Raw genomic sequence first — 16,215 nt, 5'->3', positions numbered from 1 at the left:
ATCTTTTCTATTTGTTTTTCTGTTTTCCTATTTACCTTTTTCTGGTATCAGTCTGACAGGTACACTGCTCAGTTTGCAAGTCTACACATATATAAAACGTATTACAGTTTAATTGCACGTCTTGTCATGGTTTTTAGTCTGTTATTGCGAGCCACATTTCCAAAACGACAGACTTTCTAGGTTTGTTAGTTTTTGCCTTCGCGTTTCGACTCGTCTAGTTTGGCCCTCAGCGCGACCCGTCATTAGCTTTACGTGGCAGTACCAGTGAAGCTCTGTGTTCAACTTAAAAATAGCCCCGACTAGCTGCTGTCTCTGCTCATGGAGAGAGAGTCTGTCTAGCATTTGTACACAGACTCTTAATGGTGCTGGTGGTGGATTTATTAGCGTTGAATAACGTCAGTTCGAAGCGAGAATGTTAACGTTTTCGGAGCTCGTCGTCCTGCTCGGTGTTTTCTGCTCTGCAGCGAGCGGCTACTTCGTTAGCATAGATGCTCACGCGGAAGAGTGCTTCTTCGAGCGCGTGAACTCGGGCACTAAGATGAGCCTCATGTTCGAAGTAGCCGAAGGAGGCTTTTTGGACATCGACGTTGAGGTGAGTGATTTAATATTTAAAAGCGTTTTGATTTTCTTTCAGTGGGAAGTTGCTTGCTAACACTCTGCCTGTCTGCTGTGGAAACGGAAGCTAACATATGCTGCTAGCTAAATAGGTTTAAAGAAGTGGAGTCCTGAATGGCTTCCTGTCTCAGCTGGAGTTCGCTAGATTCGGGTGAATTCGGATTAGCTTGGTTCACTATGTAGCGCGCCTATCGAGAGAATACACCTCGAACTAGGACACAGCCGGTCTGAGTAAACCTTTCAGCAGCTAATGCCAACGCTAAGTTTTGTACGCTTCTTCTCATGCACTTGTCAGCTAGCTCATGAACTGTGCTTATTCTTATTCATGTCTTTTTTTTGTTGTAGATAACTGGTCCAGATGGGAAGCAGATTTATAAAGGAGACCGTGAGTCCAGTGGGAAGTACTCCGTGGCTGCCCATATGGATGGCACTTATAAATTCTGCTTCAGCAACAAGATGTCCACCATGACCCCCAAAATTGTGATGTTCACCATTGACATCGGAGAAGCCCCCAAGGGTCAAGACATGGAGACAGAGGGTAATATTACACAACACACATAATAATAGTTTACTTACCAGTTTTTCCAGTTGTATGCTCAAACCACAGTGTTAATGCCTGCAGTAAAGACTGTTGAAGGAATTTTCCCTTTCAGGTGTATCAGAGGCTATACTGATCAGACCTGGTCCTGCACACAGTTTACACTGTACAATTGTCAGCATTGAAGTGGGAAAAAAAATTATGCTGTAAAGGAATTCTTCAGTGTTGGATGTTTTACGCTTTGTGATTTCTTTGGTTGCACAGAGAGAATGTGTGTGTTTCATTACAGATTATACGATGAAAGTCCTCTAACGACAGACCTGTGATTGAACAGAATTATATGATTCTGCTTCTCTCATCACTCATGCACATATAGGGGTTTGATTAAGACAATACGGGTATTGTTTTTCTGTTTATATGGCGAGTTTAAACCATTGCCACTACTGGATTTGTAGCTGTCCTGTGAGTTTTGCAGAACAATACTGTTTTATTGGTGGATTTCACATGCACATCACAGCAACACTTATCATTGCAACCCAAGACACTGGTTGTCTTGGGTTGCAATGACAAGTCATCGATAGGATGGTGGTACAGGTTGCGCAAAAGTCACCAGACAACTGCAGATACAGTTGTGGTGATGCTGAGACTTGCTTATAGACAGAAAAAATTGATCCTTCTCACTTCGTGTGCACTGAATATTATTGTGTGCGAGACCTCATTTTCTACACCAGACTGGATTGTGCTGATGTGAACATTATGGAAACTTTTTTTTTTTTTCTTCAATACAATCTGACATAACTTGGGCAAGATTTTTCTTTAGATCACATCATACAGCACATGATGGTGTGTGAAATGTTCCAGGTGTGAAGGCTGCAGACGCCATCAGTTAGTTACACTGCTGTCATTTTACTGAAATTCTGAAACCTTTCATAACCCTTTGTGTTAAGGTTTATATGTATAATGACCAGTGAAAACGTTCGTTATAATGCTATAATGACATTTATAGCACATTGTTATAAGCATTATATAAGCTTGTATCTAGGTAAATCTTATGGCCATGTGTTTATAAATTTACAGGAAACACTAAAGAGTCTATATGACACTTGTAATCACAGAACGGCAAAGACATTCAGCCCTTGATTGCTCACTTTTCACTTGACTATAGATTATTTTCTAATATCAGCAAAATAGAATTTCCAGTAATGTACTTTATAAAGTTTTGTAGTATGATTTCTCAGTATGTTTTCTGATATAATTTTATTCTAAATGGTAAAGGAAAAACACCCCAAATACGCTATGCAAAGTCTTTAGATTTGGTACTGTAATATGTTATGAAGAGGTGTAGAGTTTGCCTTCCACTTCCAGAGTTGGGGGTTTGGTTCCTGCCTCCTCACAGTGTGCACAGTTTTTGCATGTCCTCCTTGTGCCTTTGGGGTTTACTCCGGTTCCCAAACCTGTTGTATGCTGGTGGTGTGTGTGTGTGAGAGAGAGAGAGAGAGAGAGAGAGAGAGAGAGATTGTGCCCTGTTATGGGTTGGGCACCCAGTCCAGGGTGTCCTCTACCTGGTGTCCTGAGCCCCCTGGGGTAGACTCCAGGTTAATGTGACCCTGGATACAATAAGTGGAACAGAAATTGGATAGTTTAATGCATTAGTTTTTTATTATATAAAACCTTAATGCATTATAACAATATGGATGCCATTGTAGCATATTCTGAATATGACCTTCATATTTATATCTCTCCACTGTATAAACTGTTTTACCTTGGCCCTGACTGTTTACTTGCTCCTCTTCTCAGGCGGTGGTGACAGCTGGGATGGTAGGCACAGGCAGCACAAACAAGAGCACTTTTAATATGTAAAGCTTCATGTGTTCTACTCTAACCTGTGCCCTGGTTTTGGTTTTATCTGTTAATAAAAGCCCTTATTGCCTGTTGCATTGTGCTTCTAATAAGAAGATGGTGGGGGAAAAACAGGGTGTAATCATAGTAGTGGTTATTTAATGGTTCTGTTGAAACATTTAAAAAGTTGGCTGGTCAATATTTTATGCATGTTGTGTACCTTACACTTACATTTTGACAACAGAATGAACAAAAGCACTTTGCTTGGCACTTCTTTTGCATGTGCTGACAGCGAAGCAGTTAAACACTCCATTTTAGTCTGATCCTCCACACACACACACACACCTTCTGTGACTACAATGTATTTTACACATTGTATTTTTTTCCCTTCAGCTCATCAAAACAAGCTTGAAGAGATGATCAACGAGCTGGCTGTGGCCATGACTGCCGTCAAGCATGAGCAGGAGTACATGGAGGTCCGAGAAAGAATACACCGAGCAAGTAAGTCTCACACACATTCTCATGTTAACATTCCTATTCATTGTAAAGTTCACGTGTGAAAAAAAAGGATGGCCATATTTTCAGCACTGATATGGCAAAACAATATGCAGCCGTTTAGAAAGCTTTATTATATTAAATAATAATGGTCAGATCCTGTGAGAATCTTGGACAGTTCTACAGCATCTGTCGCCAGGTGCCAAGAATACAAAATTGCCCTTATGCTTCCACAGCTTCACTAGCCACTAAGACAGGGGTGTCTAGCCTTATCCACAGTGGGATGCAGGTTTTTATTCCAACCAAGCTGAAGCCATACGTCCGTCTATTAAAAGCCAAGATCAACTGATTAAACAGGAATCGGTTGAAGCTCCTGCTTGATTGGAATGAAACCTGCATCTGGCTTTTGGATAAGATTAGACAACCCGGTCTTTCATCAGTGTGTTACGCTGATGTTTAAAAAGATGCAGTTGTCTGGCTTCACACATCGCAGAAGAAGCACATTTTAGTCTTTATCCTGCCTGTTTGGTATCTATATAGGGATATGGTGTTCCAGAAAAAAAATGCATCCTATTGTTTAGTTGAATATTTGTTAATTGTACTTATTAACATCACCGAGTTTTCCATTTACTATTTTTGTTTTTCCTCCCCTAGTTAACGACAACACCAACAGCAGAGTTGTGCTGTGGTCATTCTTCGAAGCCCTGGTGCTCGTTGCCATGACCCTTGGACAGATTTACTACCTGAAGAGATTTTTCGAAGTACGGCGAGTCGTGTAAAAAAATAAAGAAATAAACAAACACGCTTCCTCTCCACTATCAAGACAGTCTTTCAGCTACTCCAAGGATTGGCTATCCAGCCTCGACACTTTCAGAAGAGTACTACTTATCGTCAATCAGTTTCCATTATTGTCTTTACTTATTGTGTTTGTTTAGATTTTGTTTAGTTTGTTTGGGGAGCTGTGATCAGGCAAATCTTTGTGTTCACTTTTAATTTCTTTTAACCCCCAGTTCTTACTAAGCTGTTTTATTTGTTGGAACTTATTTGTTTTTGCTTCTTGTCTAAATTAATTGACTTGATGGACAAACCATGATATAAAGAGGGTGTATTGGCTGTTGCTTAGGAAATGCTACAAGCATTGCATGGTGTAAATTTCACGCTATTGTTGAATGTTTTCAATGAATGATTTGGTTGTTGACTTGAAATGAAAACGATTCACTGTAATTAAATGGTGACAAACCCCCATTGTAGGCTTTAAAACTTCTTTAACTTACATGGCACATAATTAACGTGTAATAGCCAACCTATGGAATATGACTGTTTACGTATTAAAATGGCTTTATTGTATTTTCAGAGGTTTAAGTATAATTTGCATTTTGGGGGTTGTTTTCTGTTAAGTGGGGAGGGGAGTAATTTATGTACTTTTTTACTGTTACATGTCTGTATGGACATTTAATTTGCTATACAGAAAGAAAATTGGCCATGACTACTGCAGATTTGATGGTAAAACTGTACAATATTGTAAAGTAGAATGTTCAAGTGAATCAAATATGAATTTGATTTAATAAAACATGATGTTCTTTGAAACAGTGTTAACTCTTCTGCTCTCTGATTCCTGGATTTGTGGCTTTTACACAGTGACTCTGGAGTCGATGTGATGTATCAAATACTATGGTATTAATTAGTATCACAAAATAGTGTCCTATGGATTGTCTTAACACTGTTTAATTCACTGATCAGGCACAACATTATCAGGCGTAAAATTGTGTTGATCCCTATTTGCTGCCAAAAGAGGCATGGACTCCACTAGATCCCTGAAGGTGTGCTGTGGTATCTGTCACCAAGATGTTAGCAGCAGATCCTTTAAGTCAATTGGATTGAGATCTGGGGAATTTGAAGGCCAAGTCAACACCTCAAACTCGTTGTGCTCATCAAACCATTCCTGACCCATTTTTGCTTTGTGGCAATTTGAGCAACAGTAGCTCGTCTGCTGGATCGGACCACATGGGCCAGCCTGCGCTCCCCACGTGCATCAATGAGCCTTGGCCACCCATGACCCTGTCGCTGGTTCGTCACTGTTCCTTCCTTGGACCACTTTTGATAGATACTAAGAGCTGCAGTTTTGGAGATGCTCTGATCCAGTGGTCTAGCCAGAACAATTTGGCCCTTGTCAAACTCGCTCAAATCCTTACTCTTGTCCATTTTTCCTGCTTCTAACACATCAACTTTGAGGACAAAATGTTCACTTGCTGCCTAATATATCCCACCCACTAACAGGTGCCATGATGAGGAGATAATCAGTGTTATACACTTCACCTGTCTGTGCTCAGAATGTTGTGCCTGATCGGTGTATATACAGTGGGTGGGTTATTTTGTTGTCCATTCTAAACATATCCCAGAATTAAAGTTAGTGGGGATCAATATTTATCATGATATAAATGATTTGTGTTGCACCTCCAGGCTTGAGGGCTTGATTCATGTCTCTGTCTTGTGTGCGGGTTCCTCTAGGTACTCCAATTTCCTCTTCCGGTCCAGAGACCTGTGCTGTAGGCTGATTGGCGTCTCTGAATAGTCTGTAGTGTGTGTGTGTGTGTGTGTCGAGGGTGTCCTCTGCTTTGTACCCCAAGTACCCTGAAATAAAGTCTCTGTGTAGGATAAGTGAAACAAAAATTAGATGGATGTATCAATTTTTTAAATGAAATTCTGAGTTGGTTTTTTAGATGAAACTTCTTTTATTGACACTCAGTGCCGTTTGACTACCAGCTGATTGTGGTGCCAGTAAGGATTCTTCCTTATCTCTCACTCTGCTCAAACAGATCAGCTTCCAAAACTTCAAATTACATTTTAACTCTGCTATCAACACCATCATTTTACTCAACTCATAGATCACTAACAGTCTCTACTGTTACTGTTACTCAATGCAATGCTGTCTTCACTACATCGACATCGAATTATGCTGGAAAATGGAAAGTGAAAAATAAAGCTTCGACTCCTTTGTTTTTAAGAGCGCACAGTGAAACCACTCTCAGTGCAGCTTATTACTCTATTATTTCAACATGACATACAATTGTTACTATCTTCGAAATAACAGAATACAACAACCAACAAATTAGTGCCAGAAACACTAAACACATCACAAATATTTCAATGTAAAAATTTTTTTAATAAAGGTGGATGTTCCCATTAAGGCAAGAATCTTATAATAGGTTTAAAACATGGTCATGTCAATATAGTTTCAGGATTTAAAATAAAAAAAAAAACATTTTTAAACATATGATTGTTGTTCATATATCAGGGAAAATACCTTATAAAGTATATTAACTTACCTGGAACCACAATGTTTTTTATTATTATTATATAGAACCAGATCCTATTTTCACAAAAATGTACACATTCATATCATACCTATAATCAGCCAGATATTCCTGACATCTATCTATCTATCTATCTATCTATCTATCTATCTATCTATCTATCTATCTATCTATCTATCTATTTAGTTATTCATTTATTTTTTTAGAGTGCCTTGTATTTTTTTAAAGCAATAAGTACATTACTGTATATGCACAGTATATTTCAACAAACTATATTGCAAATGTCTTTCTCTTTCACAGTAAAATAAAGATTTTATTTCTAACACCATTTTTGTTTTAGTATTCAAATGTTCTCATTTATTAATCACCCTGTAAAACTTTCTAAAGGTTCTAATGCATAAAACAGTCTAGCAATACATTGGCGAAGATTAATATGGTAAAAGATTAAAATAATGATATCTATTTTTGTATACTCCATTGACGTCTCGCCTGTACAAAATAATATTCACATATTTCTGTATACTGTACTGTGCAAAATGGCAAAGAAACGTGGAACACCGTACCGAGTATTTTGTTCCCACCCGGACCGCGTACTCCGTTGCACCGAAAGCATGGGGATGTATAGGGTGAAACAGAACAACTGAAAAAGCAGAAATATGGAGAGCATAAGCGATGGGAAATGGGATAGTTTACCAGTGAAACTTCACGAAAGTATACTGCTGACTCTGAAGAAGCTGGGATTTATTTATATGACTCCGGTTCAGGTATTTTGAACGTATTTTTGTGTTACATCTAACTAGGTAGTCTTTTTCTGAGGTTCTAACATGCTATTGAAATGTTTCATGACAGTCAGCTTGCATCCCTCTTTTCATGAGCAATAAAGATGTTGCAGCCGAAGCGGTAAGTGCTTTCTGTTAGTATAGTATTAGTTAATATAAATCGAAAAGATTAGCTACTTTAGACACTTTGTGCGTGTTTTAAAATCTGGTTAAAACGTTGCAGGTGACAGGCAGTGGGAAGACTCTGGCTTTTGTCATTCCTCTGCTAGAAATCCTCATGAAGCGCGAGGAAAAGCTGAAGAAAATGCATGTAAGTCATGAAATCAGTCACTGGTGTATATAAATGTCAACACTATAGAGTCATTCTATTAACTTAGCGATGTGTTTATATATACGGGTTTAGGTAGAGATGGAATTTTTCAAATTGCACAAATAATGTAATGGTGTCAGAAAGGAAGACGACGGACGAGGAAGCATCAATAAAACTACAGGTTGCCAACCCTGGTCCTGTTCTACCCTCTGTCCTGCACGTGCTATAGTTTTCCAAGTTCTTAACACTAATGATACGACTAATCAGCTATTAAACAGAGTTCAAGTAGGTGTGTCGAAGCAGGAGAAACACTCACTTGTGCTGGACAGGTGACTGCAGGACAGGGCTGGGAATTTGTGGTTAAAACAATGCACTTGTTAGTCACACTCAAAACCCCAACACTGATTTTGTCGACAGCTGAATCAAAATTGAAAGCAGGTATGACACATACGCAAACATTTAATCTGTGACAAAGATGCCAGAATGTGTATTGTCTACGGTAAAGGTGTGAGTATGTGTGCATGGTCCTTTCCCCCCCCAGTATTCCTTCCTGGAACAAGCTCTGGATCCACTGGAGGTTGTATGAATACATGCTTCCTGCTCACCCCTCTTTGTATAATCATTACTTTGTAGGTTGGCGCTTTGATCATCACACCCACCCGAGAGCTGGCGATCCAGATCAGTGAAGTTGTGGGCCAGTTTCTTGAGGAATTTCCTCAGTTCAGGTCTGTTTCTAGGCTAGAAAGAAGAACATTTCTGGCAGAAATCAGAAAATGAAATTTAAGTTTGCATCTCTTGCTGACTGTTTCAGGCAGATTCTATTAATTGGTGGAAGCAACCCCATTGAAGATGTAGAGAAGTTCAAGGCAAATGGGTGAGTGTAGTTTAATCATTTTGGTTTTGGTAGTTTAATCATAAATCAAATTCCACCATAACAGAGTTTAGTGTAACATGAGGTATTTTTCGCCGTAGAGCGAACATCGTGATTGGAACCCCTGGCCGGCTGGAGGACATGTTCAGGAGGAAAGCTGATGGCCTTGACTTGGCCAGCTGTGTGAAGGCTTTGGACGTGCTTGTTCTAGATGAAGCTGATAGACTGCTGGACATGGGCTTCGAAGCAAGGTGCTGTTTCAAACAAAACGCAAATCTCTAGGAGCCTAGTCCATGTTTGTACCACCTGGTTAACAAAATATCTTATCCTGTTGCAGCCTGAACACTATTTTGGGCTATTTGCCCAAGCAGAGGCGCACAGGCCTTTTCTCAGCAACACAAACTCAGGAGCTGGAGAAGCTGGTTAGAGCCGGCCTCCGAAACCCGGTCCGTATCACAGTGAAGGAGAAAGGAGTGGCAGCTACTAGTGTGCAGAAGACACCAGCGAGGCTTAGTAACTACTACACAGTAAGCAGAATGACTAGAATACTGTTCATTTTATGTATATATATATTGTACTTACTGTATATATTTACTTAAACTTTCTCATGTTACTTATTCTTTTTATACTCAAATTCAGAAGATTTACACAGTCCCCAGAAGGCAAAATAACAATTTACACCAAGCATCCTGTTCAAAAGTTTATGCCCCTGCCTCTTTATGTATGGTGTTGCCCTCTTGAGCATCATTGAATGTTTGTACCTTTTGTAATAGTTGTGTACTAGTGCCCCAGTTGCCCTCATCAATGAATCTTTGTCATCCATGATCCTGTCACCGGTTCACCACTGTTCCTTTCTTGGACCACTTTCGATAGATACTGACCACTGCAGACCGGGAACACCCCACAAGAGCTGCAGTTTTGAAGATGCTCTGATCCAGTCGTCTCACTCAAATCCTTACACTTGTCCATTTTTCAAGGACAAAATGTTTACTTGCTGTCTAATATATCCCACCCACTAACAGGTGCCATGATGAGGAGATAATCAGTGTTATTCACTTCACCTCTCAGTGCTCATAATGTTATGCCTGATCTGTGTGTGTGTGTCTGTGCAAAAGTTTGCACACCCTACCTTTACTAGTAAATTCGGCACATTTAATTAGTTTTAACATACAGATGAAATCAAATACTGAATGTTAAAACAAGCACAAGGATTTTTTGTAATGTGAAGTTTTCCTTCTGTTTGTTATTCCCTTCTCTAAATATTTGTCTTACTTTTTAAAAGTAGTGTTTTTTTATACTTTAGGTTACATTTTTGATTGAAAAGAAGAACAACATCTAAATAAATACAGAATTCTGCTTTGCAGATAAACTGTAAAAGAGGCAAAAGGAGGATGCAATCCTTTACATTAAACTGTTTCTCTATGGAAAGAGGATGACTAATTAAAGGAAATGGCATGAGAGTCGAACGTGTTGCTTGTGCATGAATACTTGTGTGCTGTTTTCACTTGGTGTTCGTGGTTCATTTCATCTTGTCTGTTTTGCAGATCTGCAGAGCAGAAGCCAAGTTTAACTCGCTGGTGGCTTTCCTGAGACAACACAAACACGAGAAGCAGCTCGTCTTCTTCAGGTACTTGCTCGAAGCTCTTGTGCAGAAGCAAACCGAAAAGTGAACCTCTGAGACCTTCACATTTTATACCCCTTCCAATTTCTGTAACGCCCTCTCCCTGTCTTTATTCTTCATCTGTTTATTTATTTATTTCACAGTACGTGTGCCTGTGTGGAGTATTTCGGCAGAGCGCTGGAGGTCTTTATCAAAAATGTCCCCATTCTTTGTATCCATGGCAAGATGAAGGACAAGCGGAACAAGATCTTCTCTGAATTTCGGGAATTGAAAAGGTACCACACCTTGTTTAACACAGTCATGTCTTTTTTCCTTCTGTTACAGTGTTATTTATGCATTAATGTTTTCTAAATGTTTTCAGTTGTTCAGATTGGTTTGATTATGTCATGTTGGTGAGCCAAGGGAAAAGATATTTTGCCAAATATTTCAAAATCAGATTTCAAATTTTATTTGTCACATACACAATCATACACACTACGACATGTAGTGGATTGATTTTTATGACTGTCCTTGATATAAAATAGAGCCAATTAACACTAAGGTAAAAGGTTAAAGGTAGACACAAATAAGACACAATTTTTTTTTATTGCAAGTATTAATCCATCAGTGGCGTCATAGAACATGATTTAGCTTTGTTTTCGCAGTTTAAATAGTGGACCAACTCTATAGGTCTATCTTTGTGTACTGAGGCCATACGATTTGACCTTTTCTGTCATCCGTTCATTAACACGACAACATAGTGCCTATTTGTTACATGGTATCACCTAGTATTGTTTGTTTCTGAGCAACACATTTCTATGTATGGATGCATATCTAATTCTTATTATTACAATACATCAGGTAAATGATTCTCGTCCAGCTTCACTGAGATGTTTCTATCTTGCAGTGGAATACTCGTGTGCACCGACGTGATGGCAAGAGGCATCGACATCCCTGATGTGAACTGGGTGCTGCAGTATGATCCTCCAAGTAGTGCAAGGTAAAACCATGGCTAATGGTGGTGTGGATAAAAAAAAATCTATTTGACATTCAGTCCAATTACCTAATTTTTACTAAAGTCATAATGCAGTTTCTCACTGTGTATGATCATATCATCTCTTTTATGTTTAGCTTCTGTAAATGTACAGAAACTAGAACGACAAACCACTTAGCCAAGCAGCTTGCTACGCTTCTCCACTTTATCTTTTTTTTTTTCCCCTTTTTTTTCGTTAGACTGTTAAATATGGTTTGTCTTTTTATTGGCATTGACTGACTTGGTGACTTCAGTTCTCCCTGTGAGAAAGTAAATATTATCCTTTTACTATGTGAACATGAAGAATCAGTCTTTTGGACCTTTTCTAATTACAGTGGAAATTTATAGTTTGTTTTGGCTGGCACAAACAATTCCACACATCCTCATTGAAAGATTGATCAGATTTTATGATTTTCCATAGATTTTATGGAAAAGTCATTCTCAAATTTCGCCTTTAATGTGTGTTGTATTGTATATTGAAGGTATGTAAGGATGTGTAAAGATTTCATTGTTTTTTTTGTTTTTTTAATAATAAGTGATTCAGTGAAATTATAAAACTAGTTTACCACACTGTGAACATTTTTTTAAAAATTCTATATTTCAAAAATAATTTCCCCTAGATGACGGTGTGTTTCCTTCCCACAGTTCTTTTGTGCACCGATGTGGCCGAACTGCTCGTATCGGGAACCGAGGCAACGCTCTTGTCTTCCTCCTGCCAATGGAGGAATCCTACGTCAATTTCCTGTCTATCAATCAGAAAGTGAGTATCAATGGGACATCTGTTGGAAGAGCATACTGGGTTTCTCTGAGGATTTAATGTTTCCATGATTTGACATGACCTGAAAGTCCTGTAGATCCTCTGCTCTGCTCAGCTGGGGCAGATGTGTGACCATAATGATCTACTGCATGATTTGATGCATCAGTGTAAAAACACTCCAAATGAAGCGTTCACTATTCTGACTAGTTCTGATCCTCGGGTATTAGAAATGAATTAAGTCTTGATTTCATCTGGCATGGAACATTTTGAAGAAGTTATACTATAATAACTTAATAATTTCATATCCTCAATAATTGAATGAATTCAGAGATGAAAAGGTGAATGAATAACTAGCTTGTGTCCTGCAGTGTCCTCTCCAGCAGTATCCTCCTGTGAAGGTCATAGTGGACGTGTTACCCAAACTGAAGGCTTTGGCTTTAGGGGACCGGGCTGTGTTTGAGAGAGGAATGAAAGCGTTTGTCTCATTTGTCCAGGCTTACGCAAAGCACGAGTGCAGCCTGATATTCCGACTCAAAGGTCAGTGCGTCTTTTTCATGTTAACTCTATGCAGTTGCGCTTTATTTAAATGGCAGGTGTATGAGATGGGGAAAAATCATGAGAAATGTGTATGTGTCTGGACTACATGTAGACTAATTAACAATGGTATAATTATAAAGAACAGCTGTGATGGAAGATGCAGAGACAATTTATTTCGAAAGTTACAGCTTTGCATAATAAACATCGAAACACATCTTATTTTATTTATTTCTGGATGGAAACACAACAAATACAAACTTGTCCATATTTAGTCAATGTACAAGTATTTTATTTAAAACACTACAGGGTGCACTATAAGAGGAAAATAATCAAATACAGATTGATGTGAAGTGAAGAAACTGGGACCAAGTTTTTCTTTAAAGGCATGTCAAAGTATTTTATCCCTTACATATAACAGATAAAAAACTGACAAATAATTTAATACTCTACTTGCATAAATAAACCTAAAATTTTTATTTGCTTATTTAATATTGATGTTTGGAGTTCAATTAGCTTTTCTTCTTACCTCTTCATGATCCAAATCTGACCTCAGCTGATTTCTGTATTTATTTGCTCCAGAGTTTTTCCCTTTTAATTTATCACCTGTATTTATAAATATATTTCTTTTGTGAAAATATTTATAGGCATGTGCACAATACGACTGTTTACTCATTGTATCCACCAGATCTGGATTTTGCCGCTTTAGCTCGAGGCTTCGCTCTTCTCCGTATGCCCAAGATGCCCGAGTTGAAAGGCAAGACGTTCCCCGACTTTGAAGAGATCACAGACACAGACTCGATCCGCTTCAAGGACAAGAACCGAGAGAAACAGAGACAGAAATCGTTACAGGAGAAAAGGGAAAAGCAGGCACCAGTCCAAAAGAAGAACTTCATTAAAAACAAAGCCTGGTCCAAGCAGAAATCCAAGAAGGATAAGAAGAAGAGGGTGGCTGCCAAGAGGAAGATGAATGAGGTTGTGTTTGTATTTTTTATTTTATTTCATTTATATTAAATAAATATATTTTAATTATTTATTTTTAAACATCATAAAAACAGGGGCGTGTAGACTTTATATATCCTGTGTGTGTGTGTGTATATATATATATATATCACAGTGCTTCAATTCTGATTGGTCAGAAGGTGTTGATTAATTATTTATAATAGCAGCTCTGACAGTGAAGCTGACTGCAAGGCAAATTACAGGTTTATTTTGTTGTGCTCCTTCTTATACATTATTCTTTTAATAGTAACTGTTACTGGATATTGGATAATTACTGATATGGTGAAGCTTCCTGCAAAGAGGAGTCTCCAGTATCGGTGTTTTTGAAATGGTCAGTGTTGCACCATAATATAGAGGATTAGTTTGCATTTTTTGGTTTGTTGGTAACAGGGCAGGCTGGTTTTTGACTTACAAAAGGAGGCAGAGGAACAAAAAGACTCTGTTGCTGCTGTGATGCAAATGAAAACTTGATTTGTGGACTTTTCATACCATTAAATGAATTATGAACTGATAAAAATGACATTTTGTTCTTTTTGTAAGAAAGGAGATCAGCTTTGCGTCATTTCTGCCTGATCAAGTTCTATAGCAGTACTTTGCAAAAGGTTGTTGATTCAAGAAGAGAAATCTAACGGTTACTTTTTATATTAATGCCTGTTTTTGTCTCAGGGATCAGACGTGGATGACGAGGACATTGACGAGCTGTTGAGCGACACGCGTCTACTGAAGAAGCTCAAGAAGGGAAAAATTAGCGAGGAAGACTTTGAGAAGCAGTTGAGCTCAGGAAGAAATTCAAAGCAGAAAAGAGCAGGTCCCTCTAATGAGGACGGTGCAGATGGAGATAGTGAATGAACACACAAACCTGGACTGTGCTTAACATTTCTGTTCTGTTGTGATATTCAGTGTGCTGTATCAGCACAGGCAAAACTTCAAACAATGATATCAATTTCTAGATCTATTAAAGCCTGTAGGACTTCTGTGGTAAGAGATGTATTGCAGGAATCGGATTTTGTAAACAATATATTTTAAGGATTTGTCGTTTGATTCTTGTTATTTCATACAGTCTCAGCAGAGGCTTTACAGTAATGTGAATTTAAAGATGCCTTGTTGAAAGGGGATGTAAGAACACATCTTATTGGGCAGAGATACACAGACATACAAAATAGTTTGGGCAAAATAAATATCCTAGAAATATTACTGTATTAGTGTCAATTTTTATCATTCCTAATAATAGATTTGGTTAGATGCAACAGTGATTTAAATAATCAATAAACTAAACATGAATGGCATAACAGTACCAGCTGTCTAACAGATGTCCCAGTTTGAGCGGCAGGGGTTTAATTCACTGACCACGAAACAACCCGATCATTTTATAATTAAAACACTCGAGTCATACAAGTCTCAACAGACAATGGGTCATCCTGCTATTGAATATTTGTGGTAATATAGCAACATATACAGCTGCTTGCCAAATATTTTGTACCTTTCGGACAAAATTAAGACAAATAATTATTTTTTAACCACCTTATAAGACCTGTAGTGTGTCTAGTTTCTTATACATATGTCATATACACTGTTGTCAGAGCAACCTAAAAGCCAAGAGGTGTATTACTTTTTCTCTTTGTGTTCATGTTAATCTGGTACAAAACACATACAGATTTCATTTTTAGCTTCTGGGAATAATAACTGTTAACATAACTGTAAATGTTACTATTTACTGTTACTGCTACTGTTACATTATTTAGTTATATTTACATTATTTACTGTCCAGTGTCACCCACAATGAGGATGGGTTCCCTTCTGAGCCTGGTTCCTCTCAAGGTTTCTTACTCGTATCATAACGGAGTTTTTCCTTGCCACCAATGCCTCAGGCATGCTCATTAGGGATAAAATAGGAATAAAATAAGTTAGTAATTTAATTTAATCATTTTCTCTGTTTTTCAGCTTTTGTAAAGCTGTTTTGAGACAATATCCTTTGTAAAAGGTGCTATACAAATGAATTGATTTGAATTACTTTTGCAGGTGAATTATAGCACATTTTACAATTATTTCTAAGTAAAAAAAAAAACAAAATAATGGAAAAAACAAATGTTGCACTCAGTTACTGGGTATTTGAATGAAATCACAATAACATACTAGGTGGTGTTATTTTGTTAATATTATATTCAAAATATGGGTGAATTACCTACTATGTTGCATGGACATAAACCCGGGTGATAATAAAATATGAAATATTAAGTTTAATTGTGAAATATTAATAAGATATTGAATTTGGAGGTGCACTTTATTCACAAAAATATCTTGACATCTCACTGTATGTTTGTTGATCAAATCCATTCCAGATTCAGTCCCCACATTTGCTTTCACTCTTCTGGGAAGGCTTTCCTCTAGATTTTAGACTCTGAGCATGGATGTTGGGATTCAGCCACAGGGGTGTTAGTGGGATCAGACTCTGATGCTGGATGAAGATATATGATGAACAGTCAGCGTTCCAGTTCATCCCAGAACTGAGCAGAGGTGCTTAGTGGGGG

General features: G+C 38.1%; 2 protein-coding genes across 2 annotated transcripts; both read left to right on the top strand.

The window, feature by feature from the left end:
• The first annotated feature begins 244 nt into the window (after positions 1-244).
• Positions 245-5,079, top strand: tmed2 (transmembrane p24 trafficking protein 2). The gene is made up of 4 exons (XM_058411627.1): positions 245-592; positions 961-1,153; positions 3,386-3,493; positions 4,142-5,079. The coding sequence occupies exons 1-4, from the start codon at positions 413-415 to the stop codon at positions 4,264-4,266; spliced, it is 606 nt and encodes a 201-aa protein (XP_058267610.1). The 5' UTR covers positions 245-412; the 3' UTR covers positions 4,267-5,079.
• A 2,314-nt stretch (positions 5,080-7,393) lies between these two features.
• Positions 7,394-15,537, top strand: ddx55 (DEAD (Asp-Glu-Ala-Asp) box polypeptide 55). The gene is made up of 14 exons (XM_058412701.1): positions 7,394-7,565; positions 7,651-7,701; positions 7,804-7,890; positions 8,524-8,615; positions 8,702-8,764; positions 8,863-9,012; positions 9,099-9,288; positions 10,306-10,388; positions 10,526-10,657; positions 11,269-11,361; positions 12,040-12,154; positions 12,520-12,688; positions 13,374-13,660; positions 14,354-15,537. The coding sequence occupies exons 1-14, from the start codon at positions 7,458-7,460 to the stop codon at positions 14,534-14,536; spliced, it is 1,803 nt and encodes a 600-aa protein (XP_058268684.1). The 5' UTR covers positions 7,394-7,457; the 3' UTR covers positions 14,537-15,537.
• Positions 15,538-16,215: the final 678 nt, after the last annotated feature.

Source organism: Hemibagrus wyckioides, linkage group LG16, assembly GCF_019097595.1.
Source record: "Hemibagrus wyckioides isolate EC202008001 linkage group LG16, SWU_Hwy_1.0, whole genome shotgun sequence".
NCBI classification, from domain to species: Eukaryota; Metazoa; Chordata; class Actinopteri; order Siluriformes; family Bagridae; genus Hemibagrus; species Hemibagrus wyckioides.
This window is presented reverse-complemented; position numbering and strand designations above follow the sequence as displayed.

Coding starts and splice junctions, on each gene's coding strand:
- tmed2 (XM_058411627.1), top strand. CDS start 413: ATGTTAACGTTTTCGGAGCTCGTCGTCCTGCTCGGTGTTTTCTGCTCT. Junction 1,154..3,385: donor TCAAGACATGGAGACAGAGG/GTAATATTACAC, acceptor TTTTCCCTTCAG/CTCATCAAAACAAGCTTGAA. Junction 3,494..4,141: donor AGAAAGAATACACCGAGCAA/GTAAGTCTCACA, acceptor TTCCTCCCCTAG/TTAACGACAACACCAACAGC.
- ddx55 (XM_058412701.1), top strand. CDS start 7,458: ATGGAGAGCATAAGCGATGGGAAATGGGATAGTTTACCAGTGAAACTT. Junction 10,658..11,268: donor GAATTTCGGGAATTGAAAAG/GTACCACACCTT, acceptor TCTATCTTGCAG/TGGAATACTCGTGTGCACCG. Junction 11,362..12,039: donor GATCCTCCAAGTAGTGCAAG/GTAAAACCATGG, acceptor TCCTTCCCACAG/TTCTTTTGTGCACCGATGTG.